This window comes from Numenius arquata, chromosome 3 (assembly GCF_964106895.1).
Source record: "Numenius arquata chromosome 3, bNumArq3.hap1.1, whole genome shotgun sequence".
Classification (NCBI taxonomy): Eukaryota; Metazoa; Chordata; class Aves; order Charadriiformes; family Scolopacidae; genus Numenius; species Numenius arquata.
In genome coordinates this window covers 54,033,420-54,048,076 of record NC_133578.1, presented here as the reverse complement: position 1 = coordinate 54,048,076, position 14,657 = coordinate 54,033,420, and the positions used below count along the sequence as shown (strand labels likewise).

At 40.3% G+C, this 14,657-nt stretch overlaps 1 protein-coding gene across 1 annotated transcript in view; it reads right to left on the bottom strand.

Annotated features, from left to right (window-relative positions):
* Positions 1-396: 396 nt before the first annotated feature.
* Positions 397-14,657, bottom strand: part of CPQ (carboxypeptidase Q) — a 137,104-nt gene continuing 122,843 nt past the window's right edge. Inside the window, exon 7 of the mRNA XM_074145630.1 lies at positions 397-3,214. Coding sequence (XP_074001731.1) covers positions 3,054-3,214 — 161 coding nt within the window. The 3' untranslated portion in view covers positions 397-3,053. The remainder of the gene's footprint in view (positions 3,215-14,657) is intronic.

The following is a 14,657-nucleotide window of genomic DNA, read 5'->3' as shown; positions in this document are numbered from 1 at the left end:
AAGGACAAAATCACCAACTCAGTTTCCTATCCTGCAATTCCTCTTCTATTACTGGCAAAATTACCTACGTTACATTATGCAGTATTGGAAAGAGACTTTTCATCAACATTTGTGCTATAGTCTAGTCGAGTAAATGAATTATGTATTGGCCTCGTCCCTCTGTAACTATGTCTGAAAGCTTTGAGTTGTAGCAGAACGCAAGGCTACCCAGGGGCCTCCCTTCTTCTCAGCAGATGCAAGAGATTTGTAATAACTTGAGGAAAATTTTTATTTGAAATTTAAATTTTTTACATATATTTAAATACTACCGCTGTTTTTTCAACTCTCAGCTCACAGATCTTTGCAGGCAAAAAGCAATCATCTAGTCCAAAGCTGATAGTGTTTTATTATTTTATTGGAGAGAAACGTACACATGCTCCCTTTATCTTAGAATGCCGTCACAGTCATTATGAAAAGCACAGATTTATGGCAGTTGACCCTGACAATAATGGTAATATAAACAATATCCTCAGCTATTACTTTCTCAACTAAAGTTGAGAAAGATTCTCAAAGATCAAAGGTGGCGTGCAAGTGGAAAGCAAAGTTCTGTTGGCATACTTGGATCACCTCAGAAGTGCTCTTGAATTGAAAATTGGCTAACCGATATATGTTTAATTGCCAGCAACTGAAACAGCATAATTGCTACACTGAGCAGGAGTAAAGATGAGCTATTGTACAGAAAGTACAAAAACCCACCAGGAAGGGAAAGAAATTTATTAGCATCTCTCCATTTATGGAAATTTTTGAGAGAGGTACATCTGAACAGGCAGGTTATCAGGACACTACTGTGAACAGCTGAACTTTTAGATCTGAGAACAGATCAGAAAAGAAAGATCTGGTGATACAACAAGAAATGTTTTATTTCAACGAAACCTGTTTTCACATATAAAAAGATCTTTCGTTTTCAATTTGAGAACTGAAAGATTTTTGATTTCATTATTTATATGAAAATAAGATAGCAATTTTTATTTTGTAACTTTTTTTTCAAAATCCACTCTGCAGAGCTTCTCTCTAGAACTGTGTATCTGAAATTGATGTGAAGGTTAAATTTTCTTCAGGGGCATCACGGTCTTACGGCCTACCTTATGTAGCCTAGGAGCCAACAAGCAGATCTTGGGATGTGCTGTGGCACCACATGCTTACCACAGCATTCTCCTCAACAGAGGGTATTCTTGACTCCAGAGATTCTCTGTTTGACTTGAGGCAATGGAGAAAAACACAAATAATTTCCAAGTGAGCACAGATTAAGATTTGTAACAATAAATGCAACTTCATGGAAAATCCTTCTGAATATCTGACATGCAAAGTGGTGTACCTTGAGGGAAAAAGATGTGGAACACAGCTCAGGAAACAGTCAGTAATATTCTGTGAAGGTCAAAAGGCTGGATGTAGAGACAGCTGAGGATCTATCAGTGGTGAGCACCACCAGCTATGCTCTTGTCAAGCACATCAGAAAAAACAAGCATAGGCATCATGCCTTGAAAGCAGAGGAAATTTTTGCTAACTTTATTTCCATACTGTTTCTTTAAAAAGAAAAAGCAGAGTATCTCTCAGCAGCTTTTATGTTCCTGAAATGAATTGGAGGGAAAATTGAAATATTTAATAAATTTGATGTAAAACCACTATTAGTGTGGTAAACAGATATCATGGTTATTAATTCTATAAAAACGAATGGCTCATCATTCAGCTATTGCTCAACTACTGATTAACAGCACCAGGGACTACCTCCCGTTTGGTTTAATACTCCATGTTGCTCGTCACATTAGCTGTTTGGCGTTGATTATATTGCAGCAGTTATTCACATCAGTAAGTTTGCCTGTTGTAAAATTTAAAAGCACAAACAGGGATCATGTCACAATGAAATGAGCAAAAATCATACGCCTTAAAATATTCCTCAACACCAGTTATATCTTCTCTACAGATACCCCTGAAACTCATCTGAATATTCATTATCTTTGAGCAGGAAAAAAACTCAAAACCAAAAAAACCAAAGTATGCAAGAATCAAATTCCCAGATTAATTCCTCCATCAAAATGCATATGTACAAGCACCCTCTTGCCTGGCTTCTAGCAGGAGAGGGCATCCCAGCAAGAGAGGGAAGCTGGGAATGGCTTCAGCAGTCTGAATCAAAATCTGCTTTTACACTTAGTTTGGATACCAGCTGGCAGGTAGTGAAGGTCACAAATCACAGCTGTGATGCTGCTTCTGAAACATCACGGCATTTCAGAGAAAAATTGCCATATGAAATTCTCTGCATGTCACTACGGCGAGCCTTCCATCAGAAAGAAAAGGACACGCACAGCTTTCCATGGGGAGGTGCCTGAAGAAACACAGGAGCCCTGGGAGTCCTGTGGTTGGCTTCCTATCCTCGGTGTCCTGGTTTATCTGAGCCTCACATGAAGGCTTTAGTAAGATTGAACAGTGGGAGCTGAAGGAACTATTAAAAAGCCATATTATTTTAGCATTTTGACCATTATTTGACCATTTTACCATATATTACCATTTAAACAGCCAAGATTAATTTGTCCTATAACCTGAAAACCATATAGAAACTGCAGCATTATTTTAAGACAGTAAAAATAAATGACTATTTTATTAATAGTACATCATCCTAATGCATACAGTGATAGACAGAACACAAACCCATAAAAGTCTATACTAACTCAATACATTAATTATTCTGATGCAACAAATTTATTTGGTATATTTTCCTGCTGCACAGGATCACTTTGCATAGAAATGGTTATTATATCATAGTCAGAGAGGTATCATACCTTCGTCAGAAATTTAAAAAGTACTTAAAAGAAGGAATTTTAAGTGAAAATCACAAATGAAAGATATCAAAACAGCAAAAGAAACAGGAATGTTTAAAAGACCATGTGCTTTTAGGAAAACAGACATAATAATGCGCAAAATAGGGGTGAAAAACAGACTTCCCCACAGCTGTAGACCACATGCATTAGTGGACTCAGAATCTTTACTGAAGAACAGAAATCTTCTTTCTTGCTGTTTTATTACCTTGGCAACATCTCCTCCATGTCAGCAATTACATAGGAGACAACGGTCCAAACAGCAGCACAGAGATTCATCTGGTTTGGATCCTGAACTGTCATCGTGTCCCCTTGAGAATGATGAAACCAGAAGTATTTACTGAGGTCATCACGCAAGCTGGCACCTACAGAGAAAAATGGGCAATATTCCATTATAGGAATACAAATATTTAAAGAGGAATATAAACTTGAATCCATTCCTGGGCTGTTTATGATTAAATCCACATGCAACTGTATAAAGTTCCATATAATAACTGCACAGAGCCGTGGTGTGTGCAGTTTGTAGGTTTTAGGTTAATTGACTTGAGTGAGCACGAGGCGACAAAAACTCACAGCGGGGAGAAGCTGACCTTCCTCTGGGAGACTTGTTTCCTCAGCAACAGTATACATCCATTTTCCTCTAAGACTACCAGAGTCCAAGCAGGAAAATCCCTACAGTAACCCCACACGCGGCGGTGCTTCCTCCATTCATCCCACTGCTCCCATGATGAGTTACAACTGAGTTACGGATCCTTTCCTTGCTGTTACTTGTGTTGGGGAAAGCTTTGGAATTTGCTTCTGCTTTTGAGCCTCTATTCCTCACAGGAATGTGCTGTTACAGAGCAGTTTTCCAGATAACCTGGGATAGCCCAGGACTACATTACCTTTGCAGCCAGGAGTCCTCATCAGCCAGGGCAGAAGCAAGTTGGGTGAAGCCACAGTTTTTCCCATTCGGGAACAACTGACTCCCTCTGGGGGCACACGGGAAGGGAAAGGACTACTCTTGCCCAAACCAGGTGGGCTCAGGGAGCACAAATAATGCTGGTGAGGCATTATTCAAGGCGGACCAGAGCCAAGAGGAGCAGGAAAAGCTGCTGCTCCACTGGGTGCTGCAGCAGGGACACGAATGGGGTATTTTCACTCTGGCCATTCTCCACCCGGTCCACTCCCCGCCAAGCCTCTCTGACTCCCCGTCCCCTTGCAATTTCCTCTCTCACAGTTCATTATTTCTGCCTCTTCTCTGGTTTTATCAGCCTCCATCTGCTTTGGTTTAATCTCAGCAACCCTCTCATCCTAACAGAGCTCCACCCCGAAGTTTGAAAATAAGTAAACGTGATGTTTTCCCCCACCACGCCGATTCACGGCTTGCAATTCCTTTGCGCTGATTCCCTTGGCCTGCCCGTGGATCGGGGCTAGGAGGTGCACAGCTCCCACCCAACACAACAGGACCCCTTCCTGGCTTGGTCACCCAACCCACAGAATAAGCACTGATGTGAATTCATGAGTAAGAGCTATGGGACCCAGGCAGAAACACAGACTGAGGCTACTCCTACCGTGCCAACTTAGGTAGAAAAAAAAAACAGGATTGTTTGATTATAAAGATGAAGTAAATAAATTATTCATATATTTATTTACACGCAATGGAAATCAGCATCAGATGATGAGGGCTTTGATAAACTCATGTGTTCTCATAAGACTTACTGTTACGATTTTTCTTGGTTTCCCCGAGATGCCTGAAGCCTTTGAAGAGAATGAAAGCAAAATTTCTCACAGCATAACTGTACATTCCTATAATATATATCTTTTGATCATCCATACAGCCATTCAGGACAGAGTCCAGCTCTCACTGTGGTTAACAGGCACGTTTCTGCTGCTGTAATGGGAACTGACTTAGACTGCTTGATTCACTGCTATTTTAGAGAAAAGGAAAAGAAAGGTAATGCATTTTATAATTCCATACAAGATGAAGATCCCTTCATAAGAGAGATGGTATGCAGAAAGACAAATGCTGTAGCATATGGCTATACACTATTGTGACTGATTTTATTATTATTTTATTCTAACAGGCACTTCTTGCTCTTAAAAGACTTGTTTGTTACTGACTTGAGGCAATGCAATCCCACAGAAGTCACCGGGTCGGTTACAGGTGCTGAATTATGTTCCAATAATTTTAGCATTGAATTTATGTCAACTCATATTCACTTTTAAAAGTTGATTCTGAATTCTTTTAAATACATACCACCATAAAAGGGTTGAGCTATGATAAATTCTTCAACTAATGGACTTCTGCACTGCAGACACAAGTTAAGGTACTGAGGCAAACCCATTACAATTTTTGAACACTTTTATAAGACACAAGACAAAAACTGGTTGCCTGGAGTTTGTTGTAGACATTTCACTAATCGCAATAACTATGGATTTACAGAGGAGTGTTTTATCTCTGTGAATGGAACAAGGATAAACACCCTTCTCTTTGTAATGTTTAACTCCCTGAAATGCTGAAACAGATTTGTTTCTCTAAATTGATTTTAAAAATCAGAAAATGATCTGACTTTGGCATCAAGCAATTACTGCGCAAGAAACATCAGTGTGAGAAGAGAGAATACTGAAGGGTCTCTAAACTGGCTGTGCTGTCTCTTTCATACCTTGGGCTAGCACTGAAGTCAGTGACCTGAAAACATCCTGTGAGACTAAGGAAAAGACCCTAAGAAAGCAGTTTTATCCTACGTAATTAGAAACAAAAGTGAAAAAAACATGTTTTTGGCTTTGAGCGCAAGAGCAGTTTACAGCTGAGGCCCCCACGCAAGCCTCTAGACATGAAACAACCTGGGGAACAGATATGATCGTAAGCAATTTTCACATCTCCTACTCCAAACTTGAGACTCCTCCATGTTGATGTTAGCTGCCTGGAGTTACTTATGGGGTCCAGATGTCACCTGGCTGAGGCAAGACACTGAATAGTGCCCTTTTGCCAGCAAATACGTCCAGGACTAAGATCAACCCCTGCAGATGACCATGAAGAGGGAAGTTCTGTGGGGCTCTGCAGACTGCAGTCATGTTGGGTCACCTAAATAAAGCCCGTAGGACCCTACAGCCCCTTTTCTAAAAAACAGAAAAAGCAACTGTGAGCACAAGCAGCCATCCTACAGAAGGCAGGGGCAGGGAGAGGAGAACCCTGCATAACACGTCAAACAGTGAGGTTTCAAAGTCCATCAGCTGGCTGCCCAAACTGGATCCTCGATAGTCACTGTATTATTAACCCTTCTCAAACAAAATTTGCCTGGAAGCCAAATCTGCCACTTCCAGAAGCTTGAAAGAAACTCGAAAAATTCACCTAGACACAAGTTTTAAAACTCCAATTGCTCAAATTTTGTTCTTTCACATAAAATTGATCTAAGGGTGGGGGTGCTTGCTGCTATTTTTATGTAACATTTCCCTCGTGAACAACAGCCAGTAACAAATGGAGCTTTATTTTTGCCAGCTACATAAGCTAGCAGTCAAGCAAAACAGATGAGTAGCCACATCTGGTAGACCTGCTACAAATTATTCACTCGTCTCCATGCTAGCCACCTAAAAAGGGGGTAGTATACAGCCTTGAAAGAGTCTGAGAGGTCTAATTAAGTACTTAAAAATCCTCAGATGGGAGGTGTTATGTAGGTAGGTATTTAATTCTGATTTCTAGGTGGAACCAATATTCAAACAGAAAAGCAATCGACGGGGCTGGGTGCTCCACTGTCGCGTTCTTTGTGCTTTGCTGCTTTCCCGTGTTTGCAGAGCAAGAACAACCATAAAGAAAAAAGGGACGTTGGCCAAACAACCCTCTTTAATTGTCCTTTTTCAGTCTGTTCACATTTACAGTGATGCAAATCACATGAGGAACACTGCTGGCTGATAAGGCATTCAGTGAGAAACTGCTTCTAGCTGGATGTTGTGGCATGGAAACAGGGAATGTTAAAAACTGCTGCCAAAAATGCTGTACTTACTATTTGAATACATCAAAAATACAGGAAATTAAAAACCAAAAATTAAATTAATCATTTACAGCTTCAACAAGATAATAAAAAGATAATTCATCATTCCATTACAAAGTGGCAGGAAACCCTCTTAAGTCCAGTGGCTCAGTTCAGTTACTTAACAGCAGGTATCTAGTGCCACTTGTGGTCCCCCAGGTGCCTGGTGGCACCCCTTGGCATGGGTCGACTTAGGGGCCAGAGGAGATATATCTCATGCCCGGAGCAGCCGCTGGGGCCGAACAGTCCTCTATTCTGTAGCACGAGGTGTGTGTTTTGGGAATGTAAAGCAGGGTTCTCTCCTTGTCGCAGCGAGGCACCAGCTCACGTGCCATTTGTGGGAAATAGTTGCCTAAGCAGGGTCAGAGGCAAACACTCAGTAATGCCTCTGGCTTCTTAGGCTGCGATTTCTGGATTCTTTGTTGTGGAGGTTGTGGGGTTTTATTTTGCTTTGTTTTTCTGCTTTTTACTCCTTCCGAGATTGTTTCCTTATACCTGACCTATTAGTGAGTCTGCATGCTGAGCAGGCTGCAGATGAAACCGATTTTGTCCTCAGGTTATAGAGCAGGGCAGCACCTGCCAAACAGATCAAATTACTCCATAAATGTAATAATTTTACAAATATGCACAACCACAGAATCACAGAATTATAGAATGATACGGCATTGGAAAGGACCTCTGGATATTATCTAGTCCAACCCCCCCAGAGCAGGTTGCACAGGAATGTGTCCAGGCAGGTTTTGAATGTCTCCAGAGACGGAGACTCCACCACCTCTCTGGGCAGCCTGTTCCAGTGCTCCGCCACCCTCAAAGTAAAGAAATTCCTCCTCATGTTTAGATGGAACTTCCTATGTTCAAGTTTGTGACCATTACCTCTTGTCCTGTCACTGGGCATCACTGAAAAGAGTCTGGCCCCATCCTCCTGACACCCACCCTTTAAGTATTTATAAGATTCCCCCTCAGTCTTCTCTTCTCCAGACTAAAAAGACCCAAGTCCCTCAGCCTTTCAGTATCTCTTTTGCAACCAAGTACCTTGAAAAATCAGATTGCACTGGGGAGCTTGGGGTGATACTGGTGTCATCTGAGCTGACAAAATCATTAGTCGCAGGGGTCCCCTCAGCACAGCAGGCATAGAGATTGTGGAGTCTCCATCCATGGAGATACTCAAAACCTGACTGGGCATGGTCCTGGGGAACCTGCTGCAACTGACCCCACTTGAGCAGGGGGGGTTGGATGAGGTGATCTCAAGAGGTGCCTGCCAATCTCAACCCTTCTGTGGGACTCTCTATCCCATGTTGTCATTTCCTTGGATCTTTCAGATGCCTCTTACAACTGACACACCATAAACAAATTCTTCAAGTCAAGCTCACTCTTGTCTTGAACTCCTTTCGTGAGTCTCTGCATAACCAGCTATTTCATATATGATTTGATGCACTGCATAAGGCAGGTAAAAGCAGCTGCTCTGGTAATTGATACTGACAATGTATTCTCAGTAATCACCTGTGTAACAGTATCTTGATGAAAATGCACACACACACATTGAGGAATTCTGAGAAACAGCCCATCCCTTCTAGCTTCTGATCTCAGCATGAAATGCACAATGTGAATATTAATTAGCTGATGACCAGAATATTTACCTGCCTTACAACATGTCCACATTAAACACCAATTCTTCACAGATTAGTAAACTATCTGCTGCATTATTTTCTTACAGACTTAAGAAGCTGTGATGCTGCCATTGAGGTAAGAGGATGAATTAACCACAAAATGAATGATGACCACTGCTTCTTGTCAATCACTGTCAGGCACTACTCCTTTCATATGCACTGTTGTGATAAAGTCATCATTAGTTTAAACTCTAATGCCAGATATTTAAGCAATAAAATTATTGTCATTTGTGCCAATAATGAACAGAAAATTAGTTATTGATTATCAGAATGATCACAAAGGCCGTTTCCATAAAACACAGATATCTTCAAAGGGGAAAGCATGTAGTAATTCTTGAGTATTTTTTCAGTGTAAACCATTTTGCGTTACATTTCTCCCTACATTTTCTTTCTTTTCTATTTCCCGCATAGCATTTAATTGCCAAAGCAAGCCAAATACGAGTCTTGAAGTCAGTATACGCTTGCTGTACAGCCCTATCAATGGCTTTCCAGTTGTCTGCTTTCAAGTAAACTTCGCAACACAACTATTCCATGAAACTTTCAAATACGACTGGAAATTCCCCACTGTTTGTGTAACCTCTCTTGGGAGTGCTGGGTCTTCAATACTACAGTTAGATCTTTGGGATACTGACCTCTACATGTACATTGCCATATATAGTGAAATTAGCACACTAATAAATTACAATAATGTATAACTTTTTTAGGTTTCATTTTACAATAGTCCCTAGAGGAGCTGACAGAATTGCCACTCCACGATTTTACACAGTATATATATATATCACTCCAAATAAAAAAGACTCCAGCTCAGAAGAACATACACTCTAAACAGACAAGAGGGACTGCAGGATGAGAGAGGCATGCAGAGATGAAATGGCACATTCATTTTCTCACAGTAGCTGAGAAAGGAATAGATGCCAGACATCTGAGCCTCGGCCAGTGCCCTGTTGAGCAAGCTGTGCTACCTCCTAACAGCAAAGATGGAAATGCCTTAACGAGGAATATTTTGCTCAATGATTTCAAAAGTTTATGAAGCTAAAATAAAGGCTTCGCAAGATAACTTCTATGTGTATCTCTTGCATTTCCCAAGTACCTATGTGTTTGAGCTTCATCTCCCTGTCAAGACAAATCTGCATACTATCAAAGGTACTGCCTGTAGTAACATGTCAACACAAACACCTCACCTGAAAACTTATTTTTATTTCTGTGGTGATTTTCCTGGCTACAAAAGACAGATTCCTCCCCACCCCACTCCTCTACCCCCACCCCATCTATTAAAGATTGCTTTTGTTTCCTGTTTTTCCATAAAAAATAAGAAATATTCCTTAACTTCATTATCAAGTCTCTTCCAATATCAGACATTTTAATGCCAATGACCCTATTCAGGAATGTACTGAGAAACTACAATGCCTTGGAAATAAAACAAGACCTGATGAAATATATATGTCCTTTTCCTTCACACTAAGTAAAGTAAGGACTTTACACTTGGAATTAGGGAAAAAAGAGGCCTCACAGCCTTCTGTGCAGTTGAAAACTGCTATGTACCAAGAAAGCATAAAATACTGGAGACAAGCATTCCCCTCCTCACACCAGAGTGCTAACTCAGCTTTGTGCTCCTATGAAATGGGGGTGTGGGGGTATGCATACGTCCACCCATACAGCAACAGAATCAATAGCCACTCTCTTCTCATTGCTGCCCGGCCATTTCAAAAGGTCAAAACTACAGGGCAGAGGTGGAGAGACGCGTGATTTTTCTTTCAAAGGATATGTGTCAAAGAGCAAACAAAGGAAAATAAACAGATAAAATATATGAATAGGAATATAATTTAATTCTATCTTTTTATTTTCTTTCTGGGTCTTTTTAAAACCCAGGAGAGTCACAAATATTAAACGGTCAGGCAGTAAGCCTGCTGCAACTGTAGTTCTGTTTGGGATGGGGTGGCTGGAAGGCTCTCCCCATGCCACAGCATCCTCGGTGCTGCCAGCCCCGTGGAGCGCTCACCTGCTTGCACGAGGTGTTACACAGATGTTTTGTGAGCTGCCCACGCTTAACTGCAGCCTTCAGAACTGTTACTGTAATGAAAACCCAATTATTGCAGACACCTATTGCATGTATTTTGATGCACATATTAACCTCTTCTTTTGTGGCGTAACCTGGAGTTGATAGTTGGCTTTAATGCCAATTATTTCATTATCCATTTTTCAAGTAAGCAGAAGCAATGGAGAATGCTAATGCTGTTTAGTGGGGCGCTGACAGCATTAGTTCTCCTGTCATTTAGTCTCAAATGATGAAATTACAGGCTAAGTTGCTGGAGTTTCATGGCTGCAGACACTGAAATAGTTTCCAGTACAGAGCTTATAAATAACATCAGAAGCCCTGCTGTTTCACCTCCTGAGTCATTCTCTCAAAAGTCTTTAAAATTCATGATTCAAACAACACGGCAGAGGGAAAGCTTTCAGTCGGTTGTTTCAGTGGCTAATTAAATGAGACTAGAGTGTAAGGGAGACAATATGAAGTGTGCATTATTTCTTGTTTTGCTTAATGCATTTGAGTATTAATCCTCTGGATACATTAAACAGACTAAATTACAGCTCAGGATTATCACAGTTACTTTTGCAACGCATTAACCTTTCACTCATTGCGGCAGAGGACCGGTGACAGCTGGGGAATTCAATCTAAACTCGCATAAAATCCTGTGAAATGAGGTCTCAGGGAAGGAAGTTGTTCTAGTCCATAGAGCACAGGTTGACTAGACTCTAAAATAATATCCTAAACAGCCCTTGACTGGAAAAAAACATCCCAACAAACAGATGAAGCTTCAACAGTAAAAGGCAGTGGAAGCTCTTCCTCCACTCATCCACCCTCTGTCTTAAATCACCAAGGTTCTTCTTTTAAAAAAAAATATAAAGAAAAGGGTGAGTCTTTCTAGCTGGGTATTGAACAGCCAAGCACTGCCCAAACATGACCCCACACTTGCAGGCTGGCTACTTCTGATGGAGAGATCCATCACAGGCTCACTAATCCCATTCTTGAACCTATTTACACCTCTGCCCACCACAGCTGCCTGAGGAAATGCACCATGTGCCCGAGCATTTCAAGTGGGCACACTACGGTTCTTGCTTTGTGAGCTGTAGAAGTAGCACCCTGCCTTTCTTTGTTCATGTTCTCCATACTATTGATGGTTTAATACATTTTTATCACACCCTACCTCAGCAGCTTTTTTCCAAGCTGAAGTCTCCTCCTCATATGGAAACAATATCTCTGAGGATACAGGCTCCTGGTGACTCTTCTTCTCCCTTTTCTAATTCTCTTTCACCATTCCTGAGACAAGAAGCCCAAACTGCCCACAAACACCAGCGTGAGAATGGACTCACGATGTGACTGTGCTATACCACAACACCTTACCTGAGGATGCTTTCTGTTCCTTCTCTCTTCCTTCCCTGGAAGCACAAAACACTGTGTGTGTTTTTTACCATCCCTGGTTACTGAGTTGACAATTTCAGACAATTATCCACAGTGATTCCCTGATCTTTCTTCTTGCAAATAACTCATCTGGATCCTGTTATCGTGTATGCGTAGCACATATACTGCATTACTCTGCATTTACTGACAATGAAATGTCACTGGCTGTTGTATTACTTAGGCATTTTCTAGTATGAGATTACTGTCCCATTTTCACAGTTAGCATCAGTTTTGATATGAAATATTTGTAGCAGTCATCAGTAAACTTTGCCAACTTGCTATTCACTCCCTTTGCAGCTAACACTGAATTTGATGAACATCCAAAGTCCCCCAAAAAAGGTGGCTAAGCAGCCTAATAAAGCCTTTCTCCATTATGAAGACTGACAATTTATTTCTGCCTTCCTTTAATCAGGTATTACTCTGCAAGAGGAAAATATCTCTTATCTCACCGTAGCTTATTTCTCTAAAGGTCTTTGATCCAGGAGCTTTTGAAGACTCAACTGTACTTTGCTGACCAGATCCAACTACAAAAATGGTTATAAACTCCTCTGAAAAAGCCCTGCTAGATTGGTGAGGCATGACTTCTTTCTTCAAAAGCTACACAGACTCTTCCACTACTTTTGTATTTTCTGTCTTTGCAGCCCTTCTCTTGGCTCTGTGACCAGCCTGGTTCAATGATTCACAGACCCTTATTTAGGGGATTCCCTACTTAGGGCATTTCAATTTAGAAGGATTATATACCTGCATTAGATGTCTGTATGTGTATGTATTTATGCTGTATATTTTAATATCGTTTATTTCATTTGTGCTTTCTTTAAAAGGAGGTATATGGCTACATGTATCATATAGAGACTATTTAACATATGGCTACATATATTATTAAGAGACTGCTTACCAAAGTTGATATTTTAAAATTCGTCGTTGCATTTATAAATCCTTTACATTTTGCATGCTCTTTTAAACATTGTGTAAGAGGGATGAAAGTTATTACAAAATTGACAATTTTTCTAATTTAGAATTCTTTTTCATGTGTTTGTTTATGCCTCAGTTCAGCAAAGCAGTTAAAGTTTGAGCACGTGATTTATTTTAATGCCATTAAGCTTTAAATGTCACAGATCAGGGTCAAGTGAAGTACTTTATAAGACTGGGACCCATGTAAACCATCTTTCCTAACCAAATGCACCATCCTGGTACTTAACTAGTTACGAAAAAACAAATGGTAACCCTGCTGTAAGTGAAACACATTTTAAGCAAACTACAATTTTATATCACATAAACAGCAACTGTGCAGTTATACAACCACACCAACAGGATGAGCAATGGTTTTAACGGTCTCTTCACTGTCATACCCCATTGAGATTATCAAACTCTTCAAGGTCATGGTGCATTTTAGATGTAGGACCATTAGACAAGACTGGAAAAATACTATGACTACGATAATAAAAAATCCTTCAAAATTTCTTTTGTTACTCTCATTAATGCATACTTGAGTTTTAAACCAATATAAGTTATTTCCTAATAAATGTTAGATGCTCCAGATATTGGTGATGAAATACCACTTTCATTTGATCTACAAATCGGTGTATATTTAGCTAGTTCATTATTAATAGAAAAACAGAAGGGTACTTGAAACAAAGTTCAGATCTGATCTTATCGCAAGGTTCAGGGCTGTTCAGATCTGGGAGTTTTGAGCCATTTCTGAAACAAAGCTGTAGTAATCCTGCCCATTCTGGTCTACAGATCATGCTGTCCCATGGGCTGTGAATACAAAGCAGTAGGAAGGAAAATAAGCAATTCTGATGATTCGATGTTCTTAAGCAATAAATTGCATGTTTTTGTCTGCAAAGCTGCAAAGAAATAACATACTTTAACAAAAAAAAAGAAGAATTAAGGTACAATGAAGACACCTGCCACAACACTGTTGTCTGCAATCTCAGAATTTTATGTTTCATGAAATTACATGGGGCCCATTTGGAAAAGAAAAGGAGAAATTAAAGGGAAGGCGAGAAGGACAGAAATTCCTTACATCTGCTCTGACTCTGCAGTGTATCACTAACTGTATGTGGGCTCTGGCTAATCCACACAGCAGAACTCATCCTAAAAGATGACAGAGTAAATAAAGCAATGTCCCTAACTAGCATAATTCTTCCAACCTGCAAATTTGAGTTGCTGTGATAGGTATTCTGCTACTGTGCAAACACAGTGAGTGACTTGTCAAAATGCAAATATATTCAGAACCAAACAGAAGTCATACAAGCTTAGAAAGAACACTAAGGGAAGCTGACAATTAATTTTAAGTTGAAAGGTTAACCTGCTTGCTTTCGGTGACAGAGCCTCAGTCACACCAGTTAGTGGAAATAGCATTTGCCTTAAAGACAGGCTTACCGCATTCTCCGTATTACCATGCACAGAACATGCTGTTTTCTTATTAATTGAGGTTTGGGGTTTGGTTTTTTTGTTTTGTTTGTTTGTTAGGTTTTTTTTTGTTTTCATTCAAATTAAATCTCTATGGGTAAAGGCCACATTTAAAAAAAAAAAAAAGTAGCGAAGAGTGGTTGGGTGAAACTTCACAGAAGCAGAACAAGGCACCAGCGTGTCCAGCTGCCCTGAATGCCAAGCTGCAAGCATAGCTTTGAAAATCCTCTTCCAGATGCCATCTGACTATCTATCT